At 41.7% G+C, this 27782-nt stretch overlaps 1 protein-coding gene across 2 annotated transcripts in view; it reads right to left on the bottom strand.

The window, feature by feature from the left end:
• Positions 1-1126: 1126 nt before the first annotated feature.
• Positions 1127-27782, bottom strand: part of usp22 (ubiquitin specific peptidase 22) — an 87923-nt gene continuing 61267 nt past the window's right edge. Inside the window, exons 5-14 of one of the 2 annotated variants that reach the window (XM_068002970.1) lie at positions 24445-24614; positions 22587-22734; positions 15368-15473; positions 13984-14145; positions 12802-12928; positions 11935-12026; positions 9102-9164; positions 8186-8275; positions 5757-5906; positions 1127-4702 (exon numbers count right to left, since the gene is read on the bottom strand). In XM_068002970.1, coding sequence (XP_067859071.1) covers positions 4660-4702; positions 5757-5906; positions 8186-8275; positions 9102-9164; positions 11935-12026; positions 12802-12928; positions 13984-14145; positions 15368-15473; positions 22587-22734; positions 24445-24614 — 1151 coding nt within the window. In that variant the 3' untranslated portion in view covers positions 1127-4659. The remainder of the gene's footprint in view (positions 4703-5756; positions 5907-8185; positions 8276-9101; positions 9165-11934; positions 12027-12801; positions 12929-13983; positions 14146-15367; positions 15474-22586; positions 22735-24444; positions 24615-27782) is intronic. The other variant, XM_068002971.1, reaches the window with a different exon arrangement.

The raw sequence follows: 27782 nt of genomic DNA, 5'->3' as shown, positions 1-27782 counted from the left end.
AACATATTCCAACTTTATAGCACGACAGTTGTCAGAGTCTAAAGCAGGTTTTGTCATTGCTGCTATAGTTCAGAGGAGAGATTAGATCTGTTTTCCCAATAATATTTCACATGGAGGCAAGTGGGGAAGAGAGCTCTCACTAATTGTTGCAGGACAAACTACAAATCTGACACAGGAAAACCCAACGTGATCCAATACAAGAACTAATTCTGGAGTCTCCATGACATTATGAAGACGACCCAAAATTTCCATGACATTATGAAGACATTAGGAGGTCTCCCATAGTCAATTGATTTATTTTGACATTTTGCTTTTTCAGAACATGGAAAAAAAATCAAGTGAGATTACAAATGAAATTGGTACTGCAGGCAATACCACAAATGGAGAACTAGAATAACAGTGGGGCTGAATTCAAATATACATTATCCTGTCCGGAGGATATTAAATGGGAGTCCTTACATTTCATACTGAGGACAGTGCATCAACAAATGACCCTTATCATGGGATATGCCTGAACCACCTGGCATTCTGGGAAATGTAGTTTCATTTAAGCAGCTTTTGTATACCAAACACTAAGACCCACAAATAAAAGGACAACAACTCCCAAAATGCACTGTGATTATCCAAGCTCGTGAACTGAGCACATATCCTATAAACTGCTGAGGCTGATTTTTTTTTGTAAGCCTCTCTAGGGTAGGATGTGTGAAAGCAGTCCATATTATAGTTGGCTGTTTTCACTTTTCTCTCGTTATTGAATCCGTTCTGCTACGGTGAACTACACATCAGTTGAAGTTGAGCAACAGCCAGTCATTTGCAGGACTGACAGACATTCTGAAGGCCAAGTGACATGGTTGAGATTTTTGCATAATTGTGAATGACAAAAAAGACTAATGAACAGAAACTCTCCCTTTCTTGAAATCACTGCCACTGGCAGTACTACCCTTGGGTGTTCTCTAACTTTACTACCAAAATGGATGATGTTGTAGCTAATGTTTAGCTGTTGTCTGTAATAACAGCAGGATCATAATTATGACTAACACTAGTAATCTCGTCTTTGCTTTTATGATCTAATAAGTCAGGTGACAGTCATTAGCTATTACATCATCATTTCAGGCAAACTAGTGCGTGAAATCTGTAACCTTTATTAATCCTTGTTGTATAAATCATTTTGATTGTACAACTTCACAGTAACATTAAAAAGTACAGATGGGAATGTATGTAGGGAACATATCTTACCACAATAGTGGGGAACTTGTCACTTGACCTTAAATGCACAGAAAACAATTCTCAAAATGTAGCTTACACTGCCATGTGGACATTCCACATGCCATACCCAAATACTTAAGTTTCTGCCGCACTGCGCTATACACAGGGCATGGCATATGAAATGCTCGCGTGGTACTTACACCGCATTCACCTACATGTAAACAGCACAAGTTCTACACTTCACTGCAGTTACAAGAAAACCCGATACTTAGTAGAAGGCCCATTCCAGAAGGAGGAACACGAATGAAACGCAGCTTTCAAAGGCTTTTTCTGCCCACTGACATTTAGAGCTTTGAGTTCTGTTTCTCCAGAGTAATGCAAGGCACTGTGGAACCTTTCTTTGCTAACGGCACAGAAACAGACTGGGATGCTGCACATCTACAGCAGTGGAACGGCTGGAGGGACAAGCAGCTTTTTATAAAAAATGTTTTTAAAAAGTTTGACGCCAATAAAAAGGACATTTAAAAATGTTTCCGTCTGAATGAAGCTCCATTCAGGGATGACTGATTGCCTGGTGACAGGTTTACTAGTCAGACACTGGTGATCCAAATACCGACAACCATATCTCTGGTTTGTGAATAACCTTCTAAAGACCCTGAAGAGTGAATCAGTCTATCCAAATCTTAACATCCAGCAGCCCTGAGCACTATTCTTGTTTTACTCAAACTTTCAGGTGTCTAAAGTTAAAAGACCATCTCCAATAACTTTCCACATTTCCTGGGGCAGGGAATTTGGAAGATGCTTTTTTTTGTTGGACCCAATATTCACATTAGTAAACAGGTATTTAAAATTTTCTACCATCACTTCATCACAAGTAATGCAGATTGCTTGGGCACGAGTACTGAGGGGATCAAACTGGAGAGAACAGACTGCGCAGTTCAACCAAATTGTTTTTAAGAACACCAGATTTTTTTTTTAAAAAACGATTCCTGCAAAGATAACCTAGAATATTTCCTGGACCAATCTGCAGAATCAGAATTACCAAAATAAAATACAATGAAAAGGGTTTAAGGTACAGAACGCTGCAGAAAACTCAGCATTTCAACAGGGACAAACTGCAGCAGGTCTGACGAAACTGAAAATACATATGGAAGAACCAAATTAATTCAGTGCAAAAATTTAAAAATCCAATACTCTGACCTTAAATCGCAGATAATCTCAGCTGCACATTCTAGTCATAAAGAAAAAGAAAAACTGCAGATGAGAAATTCCTTATTGCCTGCTTACTCCCATCAAGAAAAGCAAAATAGTAATAAAAGAAAAAAAGGTACAGAAGGTGCTGGGAAAGCTACACTGCAGCAGTCTTACTCGCTTACATATTCCAACTTACTCTTGAGCTGCTCCTGTATAGTTTGAATGCTGCTTTTCCCTTTGGTGGAAGCTACCAATGCACACAATTGGGCTTCCAGCTACTCTGCTGAGGATGCTTAAACAGTAGTTTCCCACCCAAGTCTAAAAGCTGTTGTCCTGTCTAACACGAATGGCTAGAACTTGGAATTAGGGTTCCACAAAGCCTTGCATTTCTCTACACTCTCCCGATTGCTAGTGGCTACACAGAACCCCATCACAATACACACAGAGCTGCAGCTACCACAATATGGATGCCATGTGTCCCCTGAAATGAAGGCCTGAGTAACTGGCCAATCTTCTAATGATGGTGCTTTATGAAGACTGTAGACCAAGAGAACACTGCAATATTCAGCGAGTAACAAATGGTTGGGTTCTTGCTCAGGATGGGGGCAGCTTGCATCAATTCACATAGGCAGTGGGTCGAAGTGTCCATGAGGGATTAGACTTTATATTGCCAAATCAACAGGAATTCCAGACAGTTGGTGCAATAAATGTGACAACACTAAGCCACATTAACAGGCCAGATTTTGGTTTCTTTTTTACCTCAAACACAAACCTCTGTAAAATGTCCAAAATTCAGTAATTTAACTAAGTGATAATTTCATCTGGTTTTTGAAAATGGAGACAGGTCTGTAATCCAAAAACATGATCAACTTCTGAAGCAGAATTGGAACAGTGTCCGCAGTGATTAGCTACATGACTTCCTTTTATCTTTGTGAAACCCAGTTCATAAATAACAATTTAACCTGCTCCTCAACTGCGAGAATTACACAGAGAATCAACATGGCATCCAGGAAGCTTGCTGATCATCCTGAACCGTTAATTACAGCTCTGCTCTGTTTTATGAAATGTTTTCATAAATAAAACATTTACTTATCTTTGTTTTTAACTGAGATCGCACTACATTCTGAAATTAGCAATATCAGCTATTGTGGAACAAGCTGACCAGCAGGAGCTGCTCTCCAACATCCTGTCTTGCTTAAGAAAAAAGTACAGAATATTTGATTACTTGTGAATCATAGTTCCAAAAGCAACTGATACTCAATATAAAATTGTAGAAATGAACAGAACAGGCTGTGTTTCATCGGCATTCCCTTGTTTCAGGCCTCTCTGGTCTGATCACATTGTTTCATTCAATGAAGGCCACTAGGACTGCCACATGGATCCTGCTTTCTGACAAGACAGCAAAAGCTCCCAAACATTGATCTACCGATATACCCCAGACTGCATAATTTAAAAATAAACCAAAGGGGAAGAATCAAGAGCAGTCATTATGGCCGCTTTTCAAACTGCAATGACGTGTGTGTGTGTGTGTGTGTGTTTGTGTGTGTGTGTATGTTTTTTTTTTAAGACATGAACACAGACTTCTCCACCACTCAGTGATGTAAGGCCATCTCGAAACACGAGAGTTTGTACAATAAACAAATACCAAGTTCAGTACAGTTTCATTACGGCACAGCTGCTCTGAATCTTGCTCCTCTGACAGGAAAAAAAATTAGAACACAGCTAGAACGCAAACAAACCTGGGCCCGATAGAGATCTGTTGGGTTGCATCAATCCGCAGTCCTCCGGCAATGCGTACATACTGAAAACCTGTCTCAGTACTGCATTCAGTTTTAATGGCCATTTTTCTGAAAATAGATGCCTACTAGTTTTATACAGTACTCAATATCTAAATCCACAGAAACGTATCTGCAAGTCATTAATACCATCCATTTGCTCTCAGACCCATTGCATATCAATGGGTTGGTTTGTTATTATTGTTATACACTTGGTCGGCTGGAGCTCGAGCACCATGGGAACAGAAGCTGAGATGTGCACCCTCCCCCCCTCCCCCCACCCCACCCACCCCCTCTCTCTGCGGACATGCGGGTTGTGGCTGCGAGGACGACCCGTGCCTCCTTCCATCTCGTTCCATCAGGTGTTCAGTCTCACTCCTTCAGACCAAAGTCAGTGTCAAGTAGGTTCACTCAGTGCTGACAGTACTTAAGAGTTTCAGGTAGGTTGTGTATCGTTCTGAAGGCTTCCCCCAGTCTGATAAGGCTACTCGTATTCAAGGAACTGTTTGTGATAAAACAAGAGATACCTACAGACAGGAAATAAAGACAAAAGCATTACTTATTAAGAATGGATGTTAATGTACATTGAAAACCAGGCATCACATTTTATACGGACATATCACACTAAGACTGACACAAAACTGTATTTCAGCTTTTCTTAAAGGGGCATTGCCACCTGCTGGTGCTGTGCACACACTATACCAGGTGTGATTGTTGCCAACACGAGATCACCATGTCCAGCACGGTTTTTTAATTCTGTATACAGAATCTATAAAGGAACTGGAATTGGCACAGAATCAAAGTGTGAAAACTAGAAGAGTCTCAATCACTAGGGAACAAGCAAAACAAATGAAAGGAGAGATCAGGATAGGTTGGGAAGGTGGGGTGATAAGTGGCAAATGACATTTAATGTGGACAAATGAGACTAGGGAAGGGAAATAAAGAATGGGAATATTAACTAAATGACAACACAGGAGAGAGATCAGGGTATTGGTGGATAGCTTATTAAAACTGAATTTTGGGATGTATACAGCACCAATCAGAAAAGGTGACAATGAATTTGCCACACCCAGAACACACTACAATTCTGGTTGATGTACTAATGCAAGGATATCCAGGCATTGGAGGCAGTGCAGAGAAGGGCAACCAAACGGATATGAGCATCAGGAGCTGAACATCCTGCGATTGTTTACATTGAAGAGAAGACTCAGGGGAAAGACTGCTACAAACTTCGTAAGCAGGTCAGACAGGCTCAAGCGTGGACGAGGAAAGATGCACAGTTTAGATTTAATTCCTTTACACAGAAGACTGTGAATGTGTGCCATGTGATTATGAAGGCAGTTAGAAGAAGAAAGTGTAGAAAAATAAGGGCGAACTGGACAGACATTTGAGAGTGAGCGACTGAGGGAATTTGCAACCAGCCAGATGGACTACAGTTGGTTCCATCTATATATACACACACCTCCTACCCTGTCTGCCTAGAAATTTGTCATTAAAGTAATCCGGCCTTTCCAGAGCATGTGGTAGCCAAGTTTTGGTTTAAAATTGAACCTATTACAGACTTTAGCCATCAGTACGCACCCTTCACTGTCTAGCACATCTTTTATGCTAGCCTTGGTGATAATTGCATCATCACACTTAAACCACTGGTCCTTGTGTTGTCGAATGAAGCTGGTATAGTGCCCACTCTCCAGTGTTCCCTGATGATTGACTACTGCAAACAGCGAATACCTGCAGGAGAGACAACAGGACAACATTACTGAGTCCAGCAGAAGTGTGAGACGAGCAATAGTTTGCAGATAGGGGATTCATATTCCACATCAATTCCACTCATTTTCCTCAATCACAAACAGATTCTTCATAATTTTGTTTTAGATGCCCAAACCATTCTCCATTAGTAGTTTTCTTCCAACCAAACTTGCTCAATTTCAAATTTTTCTGCTATTCTCATGGAATTTGCACTGGACACTGTTTTTACAACCTCTGCATTCATGCTTTCCTTTTAAGTTACATTCTAGAATCCTCAATGAAATGAGGGAGGAAATAGGTACGGCCGTGATCAATACTGTTAGGAGCTCCACAAATACAGGGGTTGCAGCCGAGGACTGGTTCACCACAGATTCACAAAAGGGAATGAGACATAAACCTGGACATTAAAGATTAGTCGGATGCCAGCAGTAGGGAAACATTTATAGCATATTACAGAATGCTGTCAATGCTCATTGAACATGTGGATAGCAGTTTAGAAGCATTCTGCCAATCTTTAGGAGGCAGCTAAAAGAGAGGATGAAGGCTATCCAGCAGATATAATCTACCCTGATTTTCAAGGTTCTTAATTTTAGATAAGATTAAGATTGTTAGAATTAATGGCAAATTTGCTCCTTGGGTTGAAAACTGGCTTGACAACAGAAAGCAGATGATAAATGGGGAAGGCTCTGTCTGGACGGTGACTAGGAGTCTGTGCTGGACCCCTGCTGCTTACTCTGCATAAATTATACACTGGAGAATTACTTCTAGTAGTTATATGACATTTGATGATTATATGTAGCCACATGATGGGGTCACCAAGTGAGGGAGATCAAGAACATTCAAAGTGACCTGGTGACATTAAATACAACACATTGTACATTTACACATGAAACATGTACACTCTGAATAGAAGGCTGTTAGCAAAGGTGGAAAATCAAAGGATTTTGACAGAACCCAGTCACGGAAGTGGTTATCAGCAAGAACTGGGGGCACTAACTAGAAATGATTTTAACCACATCAAGTCATTGGTGAGGTCACACCTGGAATGTGTGCAATTGTGGCACTCTGACCTGCAAGGCAACCCTGGAGGGGTTCAGAGAAAGAGTGACGAGGACTTCTTTAGAGGGGAGACATGATCCAGATCTTTAAAATAAAGACACGTATAAATGAGGCAGAAGTAAACAAGGTTGAGTAAACAAGCTATTGAACTTGGACAACGAGCACAGGGCTAGAGGACATTAGTACAATATTCAGCAGCCTCAAGCACGATTACAGACTACAAAAAACTTGTTCCACACATCTACTATCCTGTGGAGAAAATACTCCCAGAGAAGGGAGTTCATTTGGGTTCAACTGACACCTTTACGAAAGGAGTTAAGAGATGGAATTGAAGGTCAGAGAGATATTGACAACACTGCTTGATTTTTTTTCAACCCCAAGGAAGGTAGAGAAAGGAATTTATTATGCTGAACAGAGGGGGATCAAAAGCTGGCGTGGGCAGGAGGCCCTTGATAGGATAATACATACAGACTCTGGATGGAGCACTGGTGAGCTGAGTGGTCTTTTCTTCATCTGGATTTTCTTATGTACTCAACTCTTTCAAATTAAATTGGTTTTCAAGGCAGGGTAGACAGACAGAGGGAACAGAATTCAGGTGCTCGAAATGCACGGATCAAGTAGATGGAAGCAGATTATTTAACATTGAGTACAAAACGAAAAGGACACAGGCACAAAAGTAACGACCTTAGACAAGTAATATAGAACAGACTCTCATTATAGTAGTTTGTGTGTTTCAATAAAAACTAAAATGAATATCTGGCTAAGAATGTAATTGAAGGATAAGGAAAAAGATCAATGTTAAATCTTCTCTAGAACTGTGGTGCCTATACTTTTGGGATAATGGAGTGCAAAGGGAAAATGGTAACTTTATATTGATAGCTAGGGGATTTTGGGGTGAAGTTTCAACTGTGAGTATTCATCTCCCTCAAATAAATAAGTTGGGTAGAGTTAATGACAGATTTGGTGGGACTGATATCCAACGGTCTTCTCATTCTAGGCTTTGTTCTCTCTCTTTTCCACCCCCCACTCAATTGAATTCTATCTCAGATACTCATGAAACACATACTCGCCTGCATTTATTCAGAAATGTTTTACAATTGCAATGGTTGTCGGAGTGAGATGTTCCCATTTAAAGGAATCCCACACACTGACGAGTGAGACACGATTCGTATTGAACACGTTCGGATAACTAAAAGACTCACTTGCGATTGGGTTGCTTGCCAGTTATGATGTCATGCCCACACATACACACAAGATGCATCTCTCTCAGCCTGTGCTGTTCACATAGGACTCTGGAATGAACAAGTGCACTCACTAAGAACAGGACTCTCCTTCCCACAACTACACAGATTATCGCGACGTACTCAGCAAGCCTCGCACATCAATGGGATCTCCAGATCAAGTTCAGAGAACAGGCCTCGGCTCCCCAGCTACATATGGTTACTTTTCACAGATGATTGCACACAAGAGGGAATTGATGTCTTTGGTGTGTAATGTATTTATAATGGGCAGTGAACTCTTCAATTGAACTGAGATTTATATTTTAAAATAGATATCAAATAACTGGAGGAAACACAAGTGAATACCAAACTTAAGTGACAGAAACTGAACAACAAAAAGTTACTTCCTCTCAAGTAGAGTTAACTTTATGGTCAGCTTAGGTCATCAAAGGTGACTATTTACTTACTAAAAATACAGTCCTTAAAGCAACATCGCCATTTCTTTGATAGTTAAAAAGCTCTCCATAAAATGGAAAATCAGTTCTCAATATTGTCAAACAGTAAGTTACATATTCTGCAGTATCATCTGTCTGAGTGGAATGCAAACAGCCACCATGCTGTCACTCCTACTTCTCAGTTATTAAATGAGGAAGAAGCCAGCTTTTCAGGAGGTTTTGCTCGCTGTGTTGCCAACAGAATGGCTGCTCCCTAGGACCTAAAAGCCACTAGTCAGCACTCACAGACAAGTGCAGTCGGCTGCAAATCCATTGCCTTGTGATTGACCTGTATCACACAAGTGAATCCTCCAGGAAACTGATCAACAGTACTGATAGAGAAGCATTTCTGTGCACCTTGGCAGCATTTAGACAAATGCAAACTTAAAGCTGCTTAAACTTACTTATTGTCATTGTTTAGACTATCCACAGGCTGCTGGTACTGTCCATTCATCCTGCTCTCTTTACTACAAGAAAAAAAAAGTACATTTCAGATAAAGTACATTTTAACACTGGTTATATGTCTATTTACACACCCATACATAAACATAGCAACACAGCTTACAGTGCAACTCTTAAATTGTGGCTAGCTAGGAAGGACTGAATACATCTTCAAAGAGTAATCAGTAACGCACCTTAGTAACAATTTGTAACAGGTGGCAGTGCCATGAGCAGTAAAGATCAGGACTACATACATGTGGATTTGAAAGCAAACCTGATGTGCTCCCCACAGCAGCCAAATGGAGGAACAGGAAAAATATGGCCACAAAACAAAGGTGCTTTTGCATTAGAGGAATGCAGGTAATGACAGGTCTATCTCTGTTAGTAGCAATTTTAAGTATAAATGAACAGAGCTGCAGAGAAGGAACGACACTGTGGAGCCACAAGAACAAGGGTGTATGAATCTGCCATCAGATTACGGCTTCCTGTTCTGTGGGTATCAGGATGAGCTTTTAAAGTCATTGACAGGCCATCTTTCAAACACTGCATTACTCCTGACAATCCTATAAGCGACGTTCGACGGATATTTGAATAACGACACATGTACGGCAAGGCTAATTATTCTGGAAAATACCTGTAGAGTTTCGTGCCTTCTGGGACTTATCTGATCACCTGTGAGGTGAATGTGTGGGCAGGGGCCTCCTGAATTATCTACTGGTCTCTGGTTTTCTTTGCCTCTCCCAGGAAAGGAAGTCAGTACATGGGGATGAGATTTGACCCCAAAAAAATGGGGAGACCACATATGTGCCCAATGTACTTTTCTTGTCCCATAACGTAACATTTAAAATGCGATAAAATCAGCCACATTTTTACCATCTAGGGATGAGAAGTAACCCAGACGTGGCCCATTAACCATTCTTTTACTCCCCCCTAAGGGACTTGGAACAATATAAATAGTAGAAATTAGCAAAGTGAGGGTTTAACCAGTAGCGGGATTATACGAGGTTCAAGTCCCACTCCAGAGACTTGAGCCTCCTAGGCTGACACTCCACTGCAACACTGGGGGAGTGCTGCACAGTCGGCGATGCCGTCTTTCGGATGAGACGTTAAACTGAGGCCCCGTCTGCCCTCTCAGGTGCACTTAAAAGATACCATGGCATTAATTGAAGAGCAGGGGAGTTCTCCCCAGTGTCCTGGCCAATATTTATCCCTCAACCAATATCACCAAAAAAACAAATGTCAGGTATCACATTGCTATTTGTGGGACTTCGCTGGGCACAACTTGGCTGTCAAGTTTTCTATATTACAACAGTGACTACACTTCAAAAAGTACTTCATTGGCTGTAAAGCACTTTGGGACATCCTGGGGTTTTGAATGGCACTATATAAAAGCAAGTCCTTTCCATATTAAAAAAAAAGTTAGACATGTTGATTTATAAGCTATTTGAAAATCCATTAACACCTGATCATTTCTGTCGCCACGACATTTACCGTTTCATCGATTACCATGGAAACATTTGGTAACAGATGGGCAAAAGCAGCTCAGCAATCAGAGCCGAACAGGGTTATGGAAACCTGGACTGCCTCACTGAACTTCACGACAAGAAATCCAGCAGCCATTCAAGCCAACTGATTTAATTTTTTTTTTATATTCATCACATATCAAGTGTGTTCAGGGTGCTGCAATGAATTAGAATGCAGGCACTGCCAGCACTTGGATACGGGTCGAAATCCAAACCAGACAGACGGCTGAAAGTCTCTCCTCTCTGCCGGCTGTAACAGTCCAAAGTGAAATTAATTTGGGCCCATCGCGTCCCACCTCCTTGTGGGCAATTGTCTACAAATCAAAACTGCCAAGACCTCATATTGGTGCACTAGGCAGTGAAATGCATTGATGTGCAGCATTTGTATCCTGCGTTACACAGGACATGGGAGTGCTTAATGACACAATGTAGAGAGAGTTTCTCTCTGCATCTAACAGGAACGTTGGGTAGCAAAATTGGAGAAGTGTTCCATTTCCCAGCACCAACAGTTTCTTCAAGTGCACTGTCAACAGCTACCAAACACCTTCCAGATAGATACAAGAAAAACCTCACCATCTGCGATCCCTCTCACACCTCGAACCGTTGCAGCCTTCCTTTCCTCCATTTTATCAGTGCTCCTCTTTATTCTCTCATTCTGCCTGAACCAAATACACACACTTCCTTCTTCCCAAATCCTCACTGTGTTGGAATAAAGGCTCATTGCATCATATCCAACTCTTCCCATTCTTTCAAAGAAACTCACCTTGGTCCCTTCTCCTTCAACAATCCACAGGCATTAAAAAGCCAAACTTGGCTTTAAAAAGTCACCTAATCAGACCGGTTTGGCTCAGTGGTAGCCCTCTCATCAGCAAGCTGCCCCACTCTGGCTGACACTTCATTGTAGTACTGAGGGAGTGCTATACTGTCAGTTACTGTCTTTTGAATGAGACACTGAATCGAGGCCCTGTCTGTCTTTTCAGGTGGTTGTAAAACATCCCACAGCACTATTTCAAACAACAGCAGGGATTTCTTCCAGTACCCTGGCCAACATTCACCCATTAACCAACACCACCAAAACAGATTAACTAGTCATTTATCGGACCTTTTGTGCTTAACAATATGGACAACAATTCAAATGTATTTCATTGGCTGTGAAGAGCTTTAGGACATCCTACTGTACTAGATAAAGGTGCTATATAAATGAAGATTCATTCTTTTACCTCTTCTCAATCTTAGTGATGCTTTTATACATAATTATAAAAAATACAAGTACCTGGAAGCCATGAATGGCGTCATGTCCAGCTCCAGTGGAAAGGAGACATATGTAGTGATCTTTCGCCGTAACTTGGCCGAGTGTTCAAACCGCTACACAAGTAGAACGAGAGTCAGTTTGGTTCTTTTACCAGTGACTAACCAAACTTCAAACACCCCCCAATTCTTAGTCTATAGCCAAGGGGAACCTGAAATTACTTTCTTCTCAGGCTGACATTACTTTGGTTATAACGATGCATGGAACCATGCTGACACAGATGCTGGACATAGCATTGCTGGGGAAATTTGCTGGCATTTGCACCATCTAAAGCACGGCAATTGCACGCAGCTCGCATCCACACCAGTCACAACTCTGTGGTTACACTGGACCAGCACCGGCTAGTGCACTGCCAGAGAACCACTGCCACTTCCCTGATAACTCCGTGTATTGTTCTTTGCCTGCCTCCATTCTGTAATTACCTTTATCAGTACGAGAGCACCCAGTTAAAAACTGATGTTTTAAAAAACTAAAGCACAGCGTATCACTCAAAGCTAAAACCTCCTGCTGGCTCTGTGCATTCCAACATAGACAAAGTCCCATACATTTAACTGCGTATTCACTTTGTACCACTCACTCCTACAGGAATATGAGCGGCTCAAATGATCACTTGGTTTGAGCTCATTTCCAGTACAGACAGAAACGCAGTAAATTGCATTTAACAATTTTATTTTTAAGTAAACGACACTTGTGGCATGCAGAAACTATTCAACGGAGGACTTTGAAACAAATTTATTCCACTCTGCCAATCCAGCTGAGAATGGTGGAACACTGTATGCATTCACAGGCATCAACGTAAATTCTCCCAGATTCTTTGAAGCTGTAACTTACTTTGAGATGAAAACAGGCCACTATGGGAAGTTTCTTCATTGTAAGCTGTTTTGTTGACTCTTGGTAACTATGGCAACCACTACATTTTATTTTGGCACTGCTTCCGAGATGCTCAGGTCTTGTAAACCTGGGGACAGAATTAGTGAAAGACATAGGCCAATAAGATTAATAATCCTCAAATGACCTTTTATTTTAAAAAAATTGTTCTTGGGATGTGGGCAACCAACAAGGCAGGATTTATTACCCATCCTTGGTTGCCCTGAGGGCATTAAGAGTCAGGGGACTGGAATCAATGTAGGCCAGATCAGGTAGGGACGGTAAGTTCCCTTCCCTGAAGGACATTAGTGAACCAGTTGGGTTTTTTAAGACAATCTGACAACTTTAATGGTAATTTTCTGGTTCGGCCCACAAATTACCAGATTTTATTGAATTCAATTTCACAACTTGCTATGGAGGCATTTGAACTCATGATCTGTGGGTTGCTAGTCAAGTACCATAACCACTAAGCTACCATATTCAACTTATTGGACAGTAACCAGTATTAACTGGGCAATGAAAATTAAGCAACAGCAGATTTCTTCAGTGAAATCAAAAGATGAATGCTGAGCCAAAAGGAGGAGCTTGGTCAATGGGGTAGGTTTTAAGGAGGGTCTTAAAGGAGGAGCGAGAGGTGGAAAGGTGGAGGGATTTAGGGAGGGAATTCCAGAACTTGCTGCTGTGCCTTCAGCTGCCTAGGCCTTCAATGGTGGGACAAACAGAGAGAGGGTTGCACAAAAAGCCAGAGTCAGAGAGAAATGGAGAGTGGTGGGGATTATTGGACTGGAGGAGGTTACAGAGGTAAGAAAGGGATGAGGCAAAGACTGATCAGAGTTTTTAAGAGCAAAGCGTCAGACAGAATTGGGTCTCCACTCCATCCAATTAAACCAGTGGTCGGGGTTTAATTAATAGTTATCAGTAATAAAAACATTTTAAAATGGCACACATGCTAAATGCTTATTCCATTCTACATGTTATTGTCTAGGGATAAATCTCTGCAGTGGCACTGAAACACTATACTATCTGATCACAGCATAAACAGACATGATATATACACCACAAAAGGGATGAGCTGCTACATGTTCAGTGCTGTACATATCTACACAGCTCAAACTCTATACAGTGAGAACCAGTAGCAAAAGGTACCTTCGTAGACAATCTGTGAGTGTGGTAGTTCCAGAGGACATATGGCTTTCTCCATTCACAACATTCCCATCAGAGCCTGGGCTTAAGGGCCAGAATGGAGTGGAAGACCCAGGTAAGTCCAGGCTGATGTCCCAGAAAGGATCTATCGTAGTGGAGACACCACTAGAGAAAAAAAGTTATTATGTCATAACTGTGCACACAGAGGTCAGAAGACATCCAGTGAATAGCTCAATTCAACATAACTTGTCCCTGTAGTAACAATCTTCTGCTACATAGGAGTTACAATGCGGGAACATGGAATTCGGCCCAACCAGTTCGTGCTGGTATTTATCCTCCATACAAGCAGTAGTCCTAATCCCATGTGCCCATGACTGCATCATCATTGATGACAAGGAACCCAACAGCTCTTTGAATCTACTGATGTAATGGAACATACTTCTGTCTCACCATTTCTCTAACAAATGGAAAGTATTAAAAACCTTATGTCAAGTCCACCTTGCAGCACCTCTTCAGCTCAAATAATTGTGCAAAATTTCAGCTTTGTTTTATTTTAGTCAGGTTTGCCCCTTAATACTCAGTTTAACCGCTGTCTAAATTAGTGCTGCGATTAGCTGCAGAAAAGTTTGCAAATGAACCCAAGTTGAGTTCAAGCCAAAATACACCAGTACTGCAAAGAGTACATGGGAGGAAGGTGATGCAGATTGGCAACTCCAGCCCATATCTGCAATACAAATCAAACTGACCAAGGGTGGCCTCAGTGCTTCCACCAGTTAACTAGTTTCAATGGGACGCCAAATAATTCCAAGTTATTCTTTTTGCGATTAAAAAAAATGATTTATCCATTCATTGAATTAAGCAGCACAGATAATAAAGTGGGAACTTAGTGCCAAGAAAAAATTGAATTAACGGATGATTTGAATTACGTGTCCTTGAATTAAGAGGGCTGGACTGTATACTTAGGCTGCAGGTGATCTGTACACTGAAATAGAAAATTAATATCCGAACGCTTGGAGACTGGAATTACTTAGCAGAAATGTGCATTATGCAGCTTATTTTTTCTTAATTTTAAAAAAAATACAACAAAATGGTGAAAGGGAACAGAAATCGATGATTATTCTATAATGGACTCTGGATGGGGCTGGCTTGATGGTCCAAATTGTCTTTCTATGCTCTGAATTTCCTTATGTTTTTAGAAAACACAGTCAGTGAAGATACTAGAAAGAAGCACTTTTGTTTTTACTAATGGTGGCGATGCAATTTTGCTAACCCTCTCCTCTCATAACTGAAGAGGAGAATAGCACTGTACACACCTCTCCTCTCCCACAGCTCCAGATGGTTTAACAAGGCTTCAATTACAAACCTACAATAAAAGCTATTCTCTTACTGGCAGACTTGGCAAGTGACGTCAGACTGCAGTCCCCCAGTGAAGATTTGGTCAATAATGCAGTTACAGTGGTTTGGATTGCTGGCTTTCTTCCCATTATCGTCACCTACAGAAAAAGATAAAGTGTGATAAAACCAGTTGAGAAATTTTGCACAGAGATCGAACTTAAAGACTGAGAATTAAAAAAAAACACAAAGCACCAAAAAAAAATCTTTCACCAGTCATTTCAAGCATGATTTGCAATAACACAGCTGACATTTACCAACACTTCTGTCTGATCCCATCGGATTGAGGGGGCAATGGCTAAATGTCTGCCCTAAAACAAAGCAAAACATTTCAATTTTGTACATGGTCAGAAATTTAACTTTTCACTCTGCAAATTGTTGTATAAAAAGTAGCACAACTTGCAGGAGATGACTGAAGCTTCGACATTTTGGGGCAAAATTTGCCAACCAATGGATGTGGTACTATTGCACCCTCCTTAACACTTGGAGTCTCAGAACCAGAGCCCATGCAGGACTACAGATTACACTTGGTCCACCAGAGGTATTCCATCCAAGGGATATGGACAGGAATCAGGACAAAGCACTGGAGCTTGGGTGAACCAGTCCATGGTTTTGATAGACCTCAAATAAAGACGACGTTATCAGAAAATTACTCAACTAGGAAGATGGATTAATGTGTGCGTTTTTAAAAAATTCATTCATGAGACGTGGGTGTCGCTGGCAAGGCCAGCATTTATTGCCCATCCTTAATTGCCCTTGAGGTGGTGGTGGTGGGTCTTGGGAGAACCTTCACCACCTGCAGTCCAGGTGGTGAAGGTTCTCCTACAGTGCTGTTAGGTAGGGAGTTCCAGATTTTGATCCAGCGACTATGAAGGAACAGTGATATATTTCCAAGTCAGGACGGTGTGTGACTTGGAAGAGAATGTGCAGGTGGTGGTGTTGTTCCCATGCGCCAGCTGCCCTTGTTCTTCTAGGTGGTAGAAGAGGTCACAGGTTTGGGAGTTGCTGCAGTGCATTTTGTAGATGGTACACACTGCAGCAACGGTGCACCGCTGGTGGAGGGAGTGAATGTTTAAAATGGTGGATGGGATGCCAATCAAGTGGGCTGCTTTGTCCTGGATGGTGTCAAGCTCCTTGAGTGTTGTTGGAGCTGCACTCATCCAGGCAAGTGGAGAGTTTCCATCACACTCCTGACTTGTGCCTTGTAGATGGTGGAAAGGCTTTGGGAGTCAGGAGGTGAGTCACTCGCCGCAGAATACCCAGCCTCTGACCTGCTCTTGTAGCCACAATATTTATGTGGCTGGTCCAGTTAGGTTTCTGGTCAATGGTGACCCCCAGGATGTTGATGGTGGGGATTCGGCCATGGTAATGCCGTTGAATGTCAAGGGGAGGTTAGACTCTCTCTCTTGTTGGAGATGGTCATTGCCTGACACTTGTCTGGCACAAATGTTACTTGCCACTTATCAGCCCTAGCCTGGATGTTGTCCAGGTCTTGCTGCATGCAGGCAGCACTGCTTTATTATCTGAGGGGTTGCGAATGGAACTGAACACTGCACAATCAGCGAACGTCCCCACTTCTGACCGAGGGATGGTCATTGATGAAGTAGCTGAAGGTGGTTGGGCCTAGGACACTGCCCTGAGGAACTCCTGCAGCAATGTCCTGGGACTATTATGATTGGCCTCCAACAACAATTACCATCTTACTTTGTGCTAGGTATGAATCCAGCCACTGGAGAGTTTTCCCCGATTCCCATTGACTTCAATTTTACTAGGGCTCCTAGATGCCACACTCGGTCAAATGCTGCCTTGATATCAAGAGCAGTCACTCTAACCTACCTCTGGAATTCAGCTCTTTTGTCCATGTTTGGACCAAGGCTGTAATGAGGTCTGGAGCCAAGTGGTCCTGGCGGAACCCAAACTGAGCATCAGTGAGCAGGTTATTGGTGAGTGAGTGCCGCTTGGCAGCACTGTCGATGACACCTTCCATCACTTTGCTGATGATTGAGAGTAGACTGATGGGGTGGTAATTGGCCGAATTGGATTTGTCCTGCTTCTTGTGGCTAGGACATACCTGCGCAATTTTCCACTTTGTCGGGTAGACGCCTGTGTTGCAGCTGTATTGGAACAATTTGGCTAGAGGCGTGGCTAGTTCTCGAGCACAAGTCTTCAGCACTACAGCCGGGATGTTGTCAGGGCCCATAACCTTTGCTGTATCCAGTGCACTCAGCCGTTTCTTGGAATGAATCGAATTGGCTGAAGACTGGCTTTTATGATGGTGGGGATCTTGGGAGGAGGCTGAGATGGATCATCCACTCGGCATTTCTGGCTGAAGATGGTTGCAGACGCTTCGGCCTTGTCTTTTGCACTCATGTGCTGGACTTTGCCATCATTGAGGATGGGGATGTTCACTGAGCCTCATCCTCCAGTTAGTTGTTTAATTGTTCACCACCATTCACGACTAGATGTGGCAGGGCTGCAGAGCTTTGATTTGATCCGTTGGTTGTGGAATCGCTTAGCTCTGTCTATAGCATGCTGTTTCCGCTGTTTTGCGTGCATGTAGTCCTGTGTTGTAGCTTCACCAGGTTGGCACTTTTTTTTTAAAAAGGTACACCGAGCTCCTGGCATGCTCTTCTACACTCCTTGTTGAACCAGGGTTGATCCCCAGGCTTGTTGGTAATGGTAGAGTGAGCGATATGCCGGGCCATGAGGTTGCAGATTGTGGAATACAATTCTGCTGCTGCTGATGGCCCACAGTGCCTCATGGATGCCCAGTTTTGAGCTGCTAGATCTGTTCTGAATCTATTCCATTTAGCACAGTAGCAATGCCACACAACATGATGGACAGTGTCCTCAGTGTGAAGACGGGACTTTGTCTCCACAAGGACTGTGCAGTGGTCACTCCCAACAATACTATCATGGACAGATGCATCTGCAATAGATAAATTGGAGAGGACAAGTCAAGTAGGTTTTTTCCTCTTGTTTGTTCACTCACCACCTGCCACAGGCCCAGTCTGGCAGCTATGTCCTTCAGGACTTGGCCAGCTTAGTCAGTAGTGGTGCTACCAAGCCACTCTGTGATGGATATTGAAGTCCCCCACCCAGAGTACATTCTGTGCCCTTGCTACCCTCTCTGCTTTCTCCAAGTGGTGTTCAACATGGAGGAGTACTGATTCATCAGCTGAGGGTGGGTGGTAGGTGGTAATCAGCAAGAGGTTTCCTTGCCCATGTTTGACCTGATGCCATGAAACTTCATGGGGTCTGGAGTCAATGTTGACGACTCTCAAGGCAAGATTGTACAACTGAGTGTCATGCTAGGCCATTTCAGAGGGCAGTTAAGACTCAACCACATTGCTGTGGGTCTGGAGTCACATAGGCCAGACCTGGTCAAGACAGCAGGTTTCCTTCCCTAAAAGGACATTAGTGAACCAGATGGGTTTTTATGACAATCCGGTAGTTCCATGGTCACTATTACAATTCCCCAGCTGTCATGGCAGGATTTGAACTCACGTCTCCGGATTATTAGTCCAGTAACATAACAGCTATGCTACCGTACCAGTGATCTGCATGCGCGCATTGGGCACAGTTATGAGTTATGGGCTGTGCTCGTGTAGTAATAGAACTTAGTAGGGTAGATGGTGAGTCATAAAGACAACTCTTAAACAGGGAAGATGTACAGCCCCCTGCCTTACTAACCTGCATTGAGTTTATCTCGTCATGTTTTGAATGTTCTCGTTTAACACTAATGTGCTGCTAAACTGTAAAGTGCAGAGCTATTAAGACTCGAACAGTGGGTTCCCTGGTGGGTTGGATGGTTTTAAAAGAATAGCTGGGGATTTCCTCAGCACTGCTTCCACGCCAGCGTGACTTCACAGCGGAATTGTTTTATCGGCTCACATAGATGGTGCTTATCCCTTTCTTGCAACTGGCGTGAACCCTAGCGGGGGGGAAGCAGAGGGCATGAAATCTGCTAGTAATACACATGCAAGTCTGTGCAGTCTTGTTTCAGCCCAGGTACAGACAAGTTAGAGAAGGAAATACCTACATGGCTGTAAATAAACCTTGTTTAGTTGTTTTACGAAAATCCACTCAACTATTGTTACTTGCTTCGCATCATCTGAAATTTATGAGATTTACATAGAAGCTTTTTCTACAAGCAAATAAAGCAAGAAAATGTTGAAATTTGGCCCCTGCATTTGTCCTTCTGTTTGGACTGAATCTGCGTGCGATCCATCGTTACACTTCAAATACACTTGCTGGGTTCTTTCGTGAATATCACCAACAGAAAAATAAACCTTCACAATTAATTCACAGCTGTTCTGTCTGTTCAAGTTTAAACAGAAAGTTACAAATTACAGGGGGGAAAAAAAAAATCAAGCAATTCAAAGAGGATCATGAATAGGCAGGTCTCTGAAATTGAGCACTGAACCACCCTGGAGAGGGCTGAAAGTACTGGTGAAAATCAGGACATTTTTAATTTGGATTGATAGATGCACCTTCAATGATTCTTTACCATATTCTATTAGGGAGGAGGTGGCTTACAGTAAAAGACTACAAACTGGAGGTATCAGCAATGTAGTTCCATCATGGTCATGGAATTAGAAGAGAAATGCTTTAATTGGTATTTAAACTCCCACATTTTAATAAAGCATCAGAAGCCCTGCTTCCCTGTACTGTAATAAGAGCCCACAGTTGAATATGGCAGTTTTAGATCTAGAAAGATCAAGCTACTCTTTACTAGATCCTTCATAACTTTGCTGCAGGATCTGAGGTGAATCTGTCACATATCCAAGCCTAGACCCAGCCTACGCTTCCACCCCCAGTCCTGATGCTGGCACAGGCTTTATAAAGCTGCACTTCCAGCCACCTACACACCAATAACTTTAAATGAGAATGTGTTAAAAATAGCACAGCTTAGCCCAATACCAGTCTATAGTCAGTGCTACACAATGCTGCAGTGGCCTCTGCTGTTGCCAATTGAACATCTCAGTTAATATGTCAGAATGTCCACAGGTTTAAGCTCTTTTCATGACAGTCCATCCACCTGTCAAGATACAAATGAGGTGGGTGGGGGTCGTTACTTCTGAAGGTCCCAAAATAATTTCATTTCACACCATAAATAAACAGAAGTTTTGTTCAAGTTGTTAAAGAAAATAGAATGCGGATCCAAGACCTTGTCTATCTGTTTCTGCCAACATTACATTCTTTCAACTGCTCTTTGGTAGAACTCAACATTACTATCCTTCCATCCAGGGGACTGTACACAAGAGCAGGATTTGCAAATAGCTATAATGGCTATCATTTAATACAGAAAGTTACACAGTTGAAGATTTCTGTGTGCTTATGTTCTGATGAAAACAATCCTCATGTTCAAAACCCTCCATAACCTCACCCCTCCCTATCTGTAATCTCCTCCAGACCCTACAACACTCTAAGAACTCTGCGTTCCTCCAACTCTGGCCTCTTGTGCATCCTCCACTTCCATCGCCCAACCATTGGCAGACTTGCCTTCATCTGTCTAGGCCCTAAACTCGAATTCCCTACCTAAACCTTTACATCTCTCCCTCCTCCTTTAAACTTACCCCATTGACCAAGCTTTTAGTCACCTCATTTAGTATCTCCTTATTTTTGTCTGATTTTGAAGGCCTTAGGATGTTTCACTACGTTAAAGGCACTGTATAAATGGAAGTAGTTGTTGCTGTTAAAGAATATTGTCAGTGGAAATATTTTTTCATTTTTAATCTCAATAATATCAAGCAAGAAACCACTCAGCAGGGGTCAGATGTAATCCAGACTGCTCCCTACATAGCTCAAACAAAACTCAAAGAATGCATCCTGCACAAGCATTTCTCAAATACTATCCTTATGACCTTTTGACCTTCCGACCTTCCAAAACACAGCAGAATTATTCAACAACTTGTGGCAGCTGCATTTTTGTCTGTGCACCGGTAGATTGAGTGAACAAACCCACTTCACTAAAGGGTCAACGCAGTTAGCAACAGCTGCCCAACAAGCTATAAATCTGTGTACACAATGGCCAATTTGAGGCATGTAAGCTGATGGTGGATACACAAGTTCCAGCAACTCTCACTTCACAGTAAAGATGTTTTAGGACAGTTTCACAGATGGAATGGTCCAATAAAACCAGGTAACCTTTGTTCCCACTTTCCTCTCCCCATGAATTTTCCACTCTCCACTTTTCAAAGTCACCTTCATTTTCATCCTTTTCAGAAAAGCCAGTCAGAACCATAGCATGCATCATCATTGATTCGCCATACATCAGCCTTTCTGCCTTGTCTAAATTGCTCAGAGAAACTCCAAACAGCAGCTCTCGGCACAAAGATAGCTGTTCAGCGCCCCTTGAATCTGCAGCACCTCAAGGCCAACCAACCCAAACAAACTCTGCAACAAGGAAATGCAGATTCTGTGGCAGGCCTAAGCAGCTTCTGCAAAACATTACTAAATGTTCTAATGTTATTTTTATATTAAGAAAATTCAAGGACAATCTCTAATGAAAAAAAGTTAATTATAATTACAAACATTAACTGAACCATTATTGCAAACAAATATTCATACTTTGAAGTGTTAGAAGTAATTTTAATTTTAAAAATCCAGCCACTAAGAAGAAAAAAAGTTTGAACAAATTCCCTTAAGGAAAAAAATTCAAAATAATTTAGATTCAATATAAAATCCTATTAAAATAGCATTAAACAATTTACTAAATTAAAATCACTAAATACAGAATGTAACTTTAAAAAAGAAAGAACCAACCTTTAATCACAAGAACAAAAGGAAACCCAGGAAAGTGCTCTCCACAGCTCACACTGAAGTCCTCTGGGGCAGTGCAGCTGTAGGAACAGGGCACTTTGTTCAGGGGGCAAAACACTCATTTTTTCTGCCTGTTAAAATTAGCCAAGCCATCTGATTGGCTAAGAACCACCATGCGATTCGCCACAGGGAAAAAAAGCCTCTAGCCATTTTCGGACATTTTTCTTTGACCCCATGATTTTAGGAGAGGGTGCGTGTGTGTATATATATATATATATATATATATATATATCGTAAATACAGGTGAGGAGCATTAAGGAAAGCCAATTCTTTGGCTGGGGGAGGGGTTGCATTCCACAGTTATGTGGAAATTTCATGGCCATGCAATTCAATAAAAATTAGGGCCTTGGTTTTTTTTTTAAATATAGCTCTACCTCATTAGTCCATACCTTTGCAGTGCCTATGTAGAACATCTAGTGCAGCGATCAGAAACTCATGTGCATCCTGCTGCTCGTACCCTGCTAAATGCCGTGCGTGCGTCCACACCAGATGCAATAACCTATATGGAATATGTGGAGATCGGTACCCAGAGTAAAACTGCATGAAAGGAATAGAAACACTTTTGTTAATGTTGGAAAATGGAAACCCATTTCACTGTACATACAATAGTTGCTTAATAAAACACCGTTGGAGGTACATTAATCAGCACTCCAGGATCCAAGTGACTTGGAAGATCAACTGAACGTGCTTGCAGTTGTGTGTTCTACAACATTTCAGCTGCGCTATGCAAAGCAGACATCTGAAAGAAATTTGAGCTAGAACATAGAGACTGAGAATCCACTGACAAAGAAGTCCATCCATAATCAACAGTTGCAGACACACTCAGAGCTCCAGAGTTTATTGAGTTGATACATTGTGAGGATGAAATGTTTCATTTTCGCAAGCTGGAGAACAGGTTTATACACATGAACCAGTGTCCTCGTGAAATAATGACACATGGGTGGTCTCTTTAAAAAAAATTCTCAAAATATATGACAAGCAGGACTGTAAAGGAAAATATCCCAGACGCAAGTAGTACAACATTAGTTCTGTGCAAAACAAGCTGGCGTTTCGTTTTGCATCCTATTTGTTATGTAGATTTTATACTGGCTTCAAGCATTTGAAAGGAAGAAACAAGATAGCATCACAGTAAAACGCAAAACGTTTCTTTAAACATCTCACAAATTTTAAAAAGAGAATCAGGTGCCTTTTAAAGGAGACACTTCCCTCCCCAGCTGTGATACTCATTGAGCACCGAGTCTACAAATATTATTAAATTTCTTCCAACTTCACCATTAGCTCTTGCAACACCATTCAGGGAGTGTGCGTATTGTGGCTTTTCTGTTGATAAAAACCTTTTTTTGAAGAAGGTTGATGTTTTGCGTAGGATCCCTAAATGAGTAAAAGCAAATGTATAAGGTATTTTGTACAGCTTTGAAGTATAACCCAAGACATACTGGAGTTAAAAAAAGATAAAAGAAAAAAAAACAAAAGATGCTGGAAATGGAAATCAAAACAGAAAATGCTGGAAACAGATCTATCAGCATCTGAAAAAAGATCAGATGAGTTAATGTTTCAGGTAGAGAGCCTTTGTCAGAACAGAGAAAAATGTTCACAGCTAATTTTCTTTAGTCTGTCTAAGAAATTTGCACAATATAACAAAAAGACACTTTAAACCAAGCACTGTAATGGTCTGTGATTCCTCAAAGGATAGTGGAATGGGGTTTGTTCTGTGGGAGTTGGACTTGACACACCTGGCACTGACTGAATGTGATATTATGTTAGTTGATGAGGCAGTGGTGTCAACTGTAGCAAAAGTCAATGACTAATGCTTGAAACAGACAGTAATTCATTCAAATATACCAGGGACCGTGTACAAGACTGTTAATCATATTAGGTTGCTTTATCAGAAATGGAAGTTCACGGGAGAGCTTTAGTCCAGAGTAGGAAAAGTACCTGTACAAAATGAGGTTCATAACATTTAATGAAACAAGTTTAACTGCAAGGAGAAACTGGAACCAAAATAATTTAGCATCCTGATCAAGCAAACATGTTTGACTGTTGGAAAAATTAGATATTAGTTGACATTTTCTTTTCTAATTGATATTTATAATTAGAATTAGGAGGTAACTAATTAGAGCCCCCCCCTAAGATAATTACTTTATATCCTTCAGAAGCAGTTTGTCACTTTGCTATCCTGGAACACATTAGGTTTGGGGTAGTTTGGGAGCTCAAATGGTGAACAGTATCTTGCTGATATCCACTCACCTCCTGAAATAGCCTAGACATTTCACAGACCAGACAGCAATTGGGACTCTGCATTTCACATTTGTGTCGGTCAGAAAGGAAAAAATCCCGGAGTAGTGGAGTGTGGGTAAGTGCCTGGACAATGCAGTTCATGAAGCAGGTGTTCCCTAGGTTTATTAGGCCTCGGAGACCTGAAACAGAGAATACTGGAGTCATAAAGTGAAAGCACGTAGCATAGTTCAGTATCTGGTACAAATCACTGAAAACATTAAACCAAATACACTTACAATTGTATAAATGAACAAAGGAGGTTCTATTTAGTGTAGTGCAATTTTACAGACAACACAGAAGTATAAGGCCATGTAGAAGCTAAGCAATACATTTACTGAAAAGGTGCATATTATTGCCACAGCACAAGACACAAATATTCAACTTTTCGACTTTTTTGGGTGCAGTTTCATTACAATGCTTATTTTGTGTATTGGCTCCGATAAAATTCAGGAAAGACAATTTGGTGTCATCAATATTGTTCCCTCAGTTCTCAAGTCCAGATCATTTATGTGTAAACAGGAACAGTCCCAACATGGATCCATGGCCCACTGCTCACTATTACTTTCTGTTCTGAATAACTTTTGCTCACCCCATCCTTTGCTTTCTGCAGTCTAACCATCTCTCTATTGATGTGGCTACATTCCCTTGAATTGGAGATTCTAGTTATAGGATAGTTGTTGAGGATGAGGGCACTAACCTAATTTTCACCATAAATTGGAATTTTTAGGAAAAAATGTTCCATCTGCCCAATGCAGTAACTCATTAAAGGTCCAACTTTTCAAGCAACCGAAACCTGTAGGTATCATGGATTGGTTGACTTTGACTGCACGACGAGTCCAGATTTGATACAACAGGAAACAGTGGATGCAGACAGCAACATTTAAGACACTTCCAGTATGCTGCCTTCTAAACAACTTCCAGCAAACAATTCCTGGTCGTAAACCAATGAAGGTAGCTCTGCAGTGACCTTGACAAGGAGCTGCATCTCCAAACTAAAATCAATAGGAAGCGTCTAATTACATTAGTGTGATAATAGCGCAACCCTGCAGAGCAACGAGCAGTCACTTTGAAATGAGGCAGGATACTCGAGTCAAACCTGCAGAAATTCCCTTTACTTTTTCACTACTGCTCCATGTGCAGGTCTAAGATTTTTCAGCAGTAAGTTGACACAAGTCATACAAAATTAGCATTATACCATTAAAAAAAATTTTGCACACTCATAAATTTAACAGCACAGATGGTAAAGTAAGCCACCAAATCCTAGAGGGTTAAAGCATAGACAGCCATTCATCCATCAAATGTGTGCTACAAGCCACATTGTCTAATCCACTCTGCTGCATGCTTCCTATACCTTTAATATTCCTCTCTTTCAAGCAACTAGCCAAGTCACTTAAGAGTTTATTGACTCTGCTTTGACAATAGTTTGAGACAGAGAATTTGAATTTTTTTTTAAAATGCCTCCAATTACATTTTTTCTAACCTCCCCTTTAATTCTTTCTGGAATTATGTTCAGTTGACAGAGTCTCATTCCTTCCCCTTTTCTTACTAAAGATTGGGAATGCCACAGTCTCAGTCGGTACACTGGTGCTATGCTTCATGGAAGGGCATCAAATGATCTTCAGTCTATAACTCTTTGGAACAACTGAGACAGAGCACTGGAGAAACTTGTGGCAAGTGGCTCTTTGAATAGGTGATACTACTCCTTGCACTCCCCATAGCCTTGTACCTTCCTGTGTTTCAAATGGTGCCCGCTCTTTCTGTAAAAAAATGCAATTGTCTCTACTTCAACTTTATCAAGCACTTTCTTTTTCCCTTTTAGAAGTTCTGTTGTCTATCACAAGCTACGCTAAATAGTAATGATGGCAACTACATTTTTTCTTAAAAAAGCATTTGAACAAGTAGAATTTCACTGCTTGGAGTCTGTCACTGGTCTGTATATCTCCCAATATCTGGCCTATCAGGATTAAAATTGGGCTATTATTTACAGTCATTTTCACGCAGATTCCCACAGCTCCTTACTGTGACAACTGCAATAGTGAAAGAATATGCTGCCCCCCCCCCACATTGGCAGTTTGTAGCAGGTGGAAGAGAGGAGTCATTCCACCAGACCAAGTCAAAGGCTTCCGTGGCAATTTAAATTTCATAAATTTCAACATGCTGCAGTGAATGGGAGGTGAGCAGTGTATCAGTGCCGAGGCTGTGTTTAATTTGTACTTCGCCACAAGTAGCAAAATAGATGCATCACACCAGAAGCACAATCACATGTAAAAAAAAAAGGCAGGGATGCACACCCTTGCACTCAGCCAGCCAAGTGGTTTTAGATATTTGGCGCCAGCAAGTTAGGAAGCAGGAGTGATGGGCAATTTTCTCCCATCATTTGGAGAGGAGTGGGAGAGGAAAGTGGGAAGAAAATGGGTGGGGGAGGGGAGAAAAGAGGGGAAGAGAAGAGGAAGCAGAGGAAATGAAAGTGGGGCAGGGGGTTCTCTACTTGAGCCACCTAATCTGATCACACCACTTTTGGAAATAATGGACAGACATTTCTTGATATCTATGAGGACAAGGAAAGAGGTACAGGAGTGGGTAAGAGCAACACCATGGAGCAAGAAGGTACCCATGGAAAACAGTAACACTATCCCCCAAAACTGGCACGTGTTAGTACCGGGGATTCCATAACCAGGGGGATAAACTGCGTTGTTTGCAACTACGACTGAAAGCCCCAAATGGTGCATTACCTCCCTGGTGCCATGGTAAGGGACATAATAGGACGGCTAGGATAAACTTCTAGAAAGGGAAACAGCCAGAAATCATGGTTCACACAGGAACCAGTTATACAGACAAGAGTTGGGTGGAGCTCAGAGGGAGCTTGATGAATTAGGTACTACATAGAAATTACAGCACAGAAACAGGCCATTCGGCTCAACAGGTCCACGTCAATGTTTATGCTCCACACAAGCCTCCTTCCTCCCTACTTCATCTATTACCATTTGGGATAAACAGATTTGATAGGTAAATATGTGGGAGACGACATAATGGGCGATTTCGGAGTCTTGCACTCCCCAGGAGCGCTACCGGTATGATCGCAGGCTCCACAACTCCAGACATTCCTGTAAGTTCCGCTTCCTGCTGGGAATGCCGACTGTGGAATGAGCCATTGGTGTAGAGGGAAGTGTTTCAGATTTCAAGGATACTGGGACAAGTTCAAGGACAGAGGATCTGTTTTTGTGGGATGGCTTCACCTAAATCTGATGGTACCAACGTCATTGGAAAAAGGGTAAATTGGGCAGTGGGGGAAGGATTGAAGCTAGCAC

This window comes from Heptranchias perlo, chromosome 22 (assembly GCF_035084215.1).
Source record: "Heptranchias perlo isolate sHepPer1 chromosome 22, sHepPer1.hap1, whole genome shotgun sequence".
Lineage (NCBI taxonomy): Eukaryota > Metazoa > Chordata > Chondrichthyes > Hexanchiformes > Hexanchidae > Heptranchias > Heptranchias perlo.
This window is presented reverse-complemented; position numbering and strand designations above follow the sequence as displayed.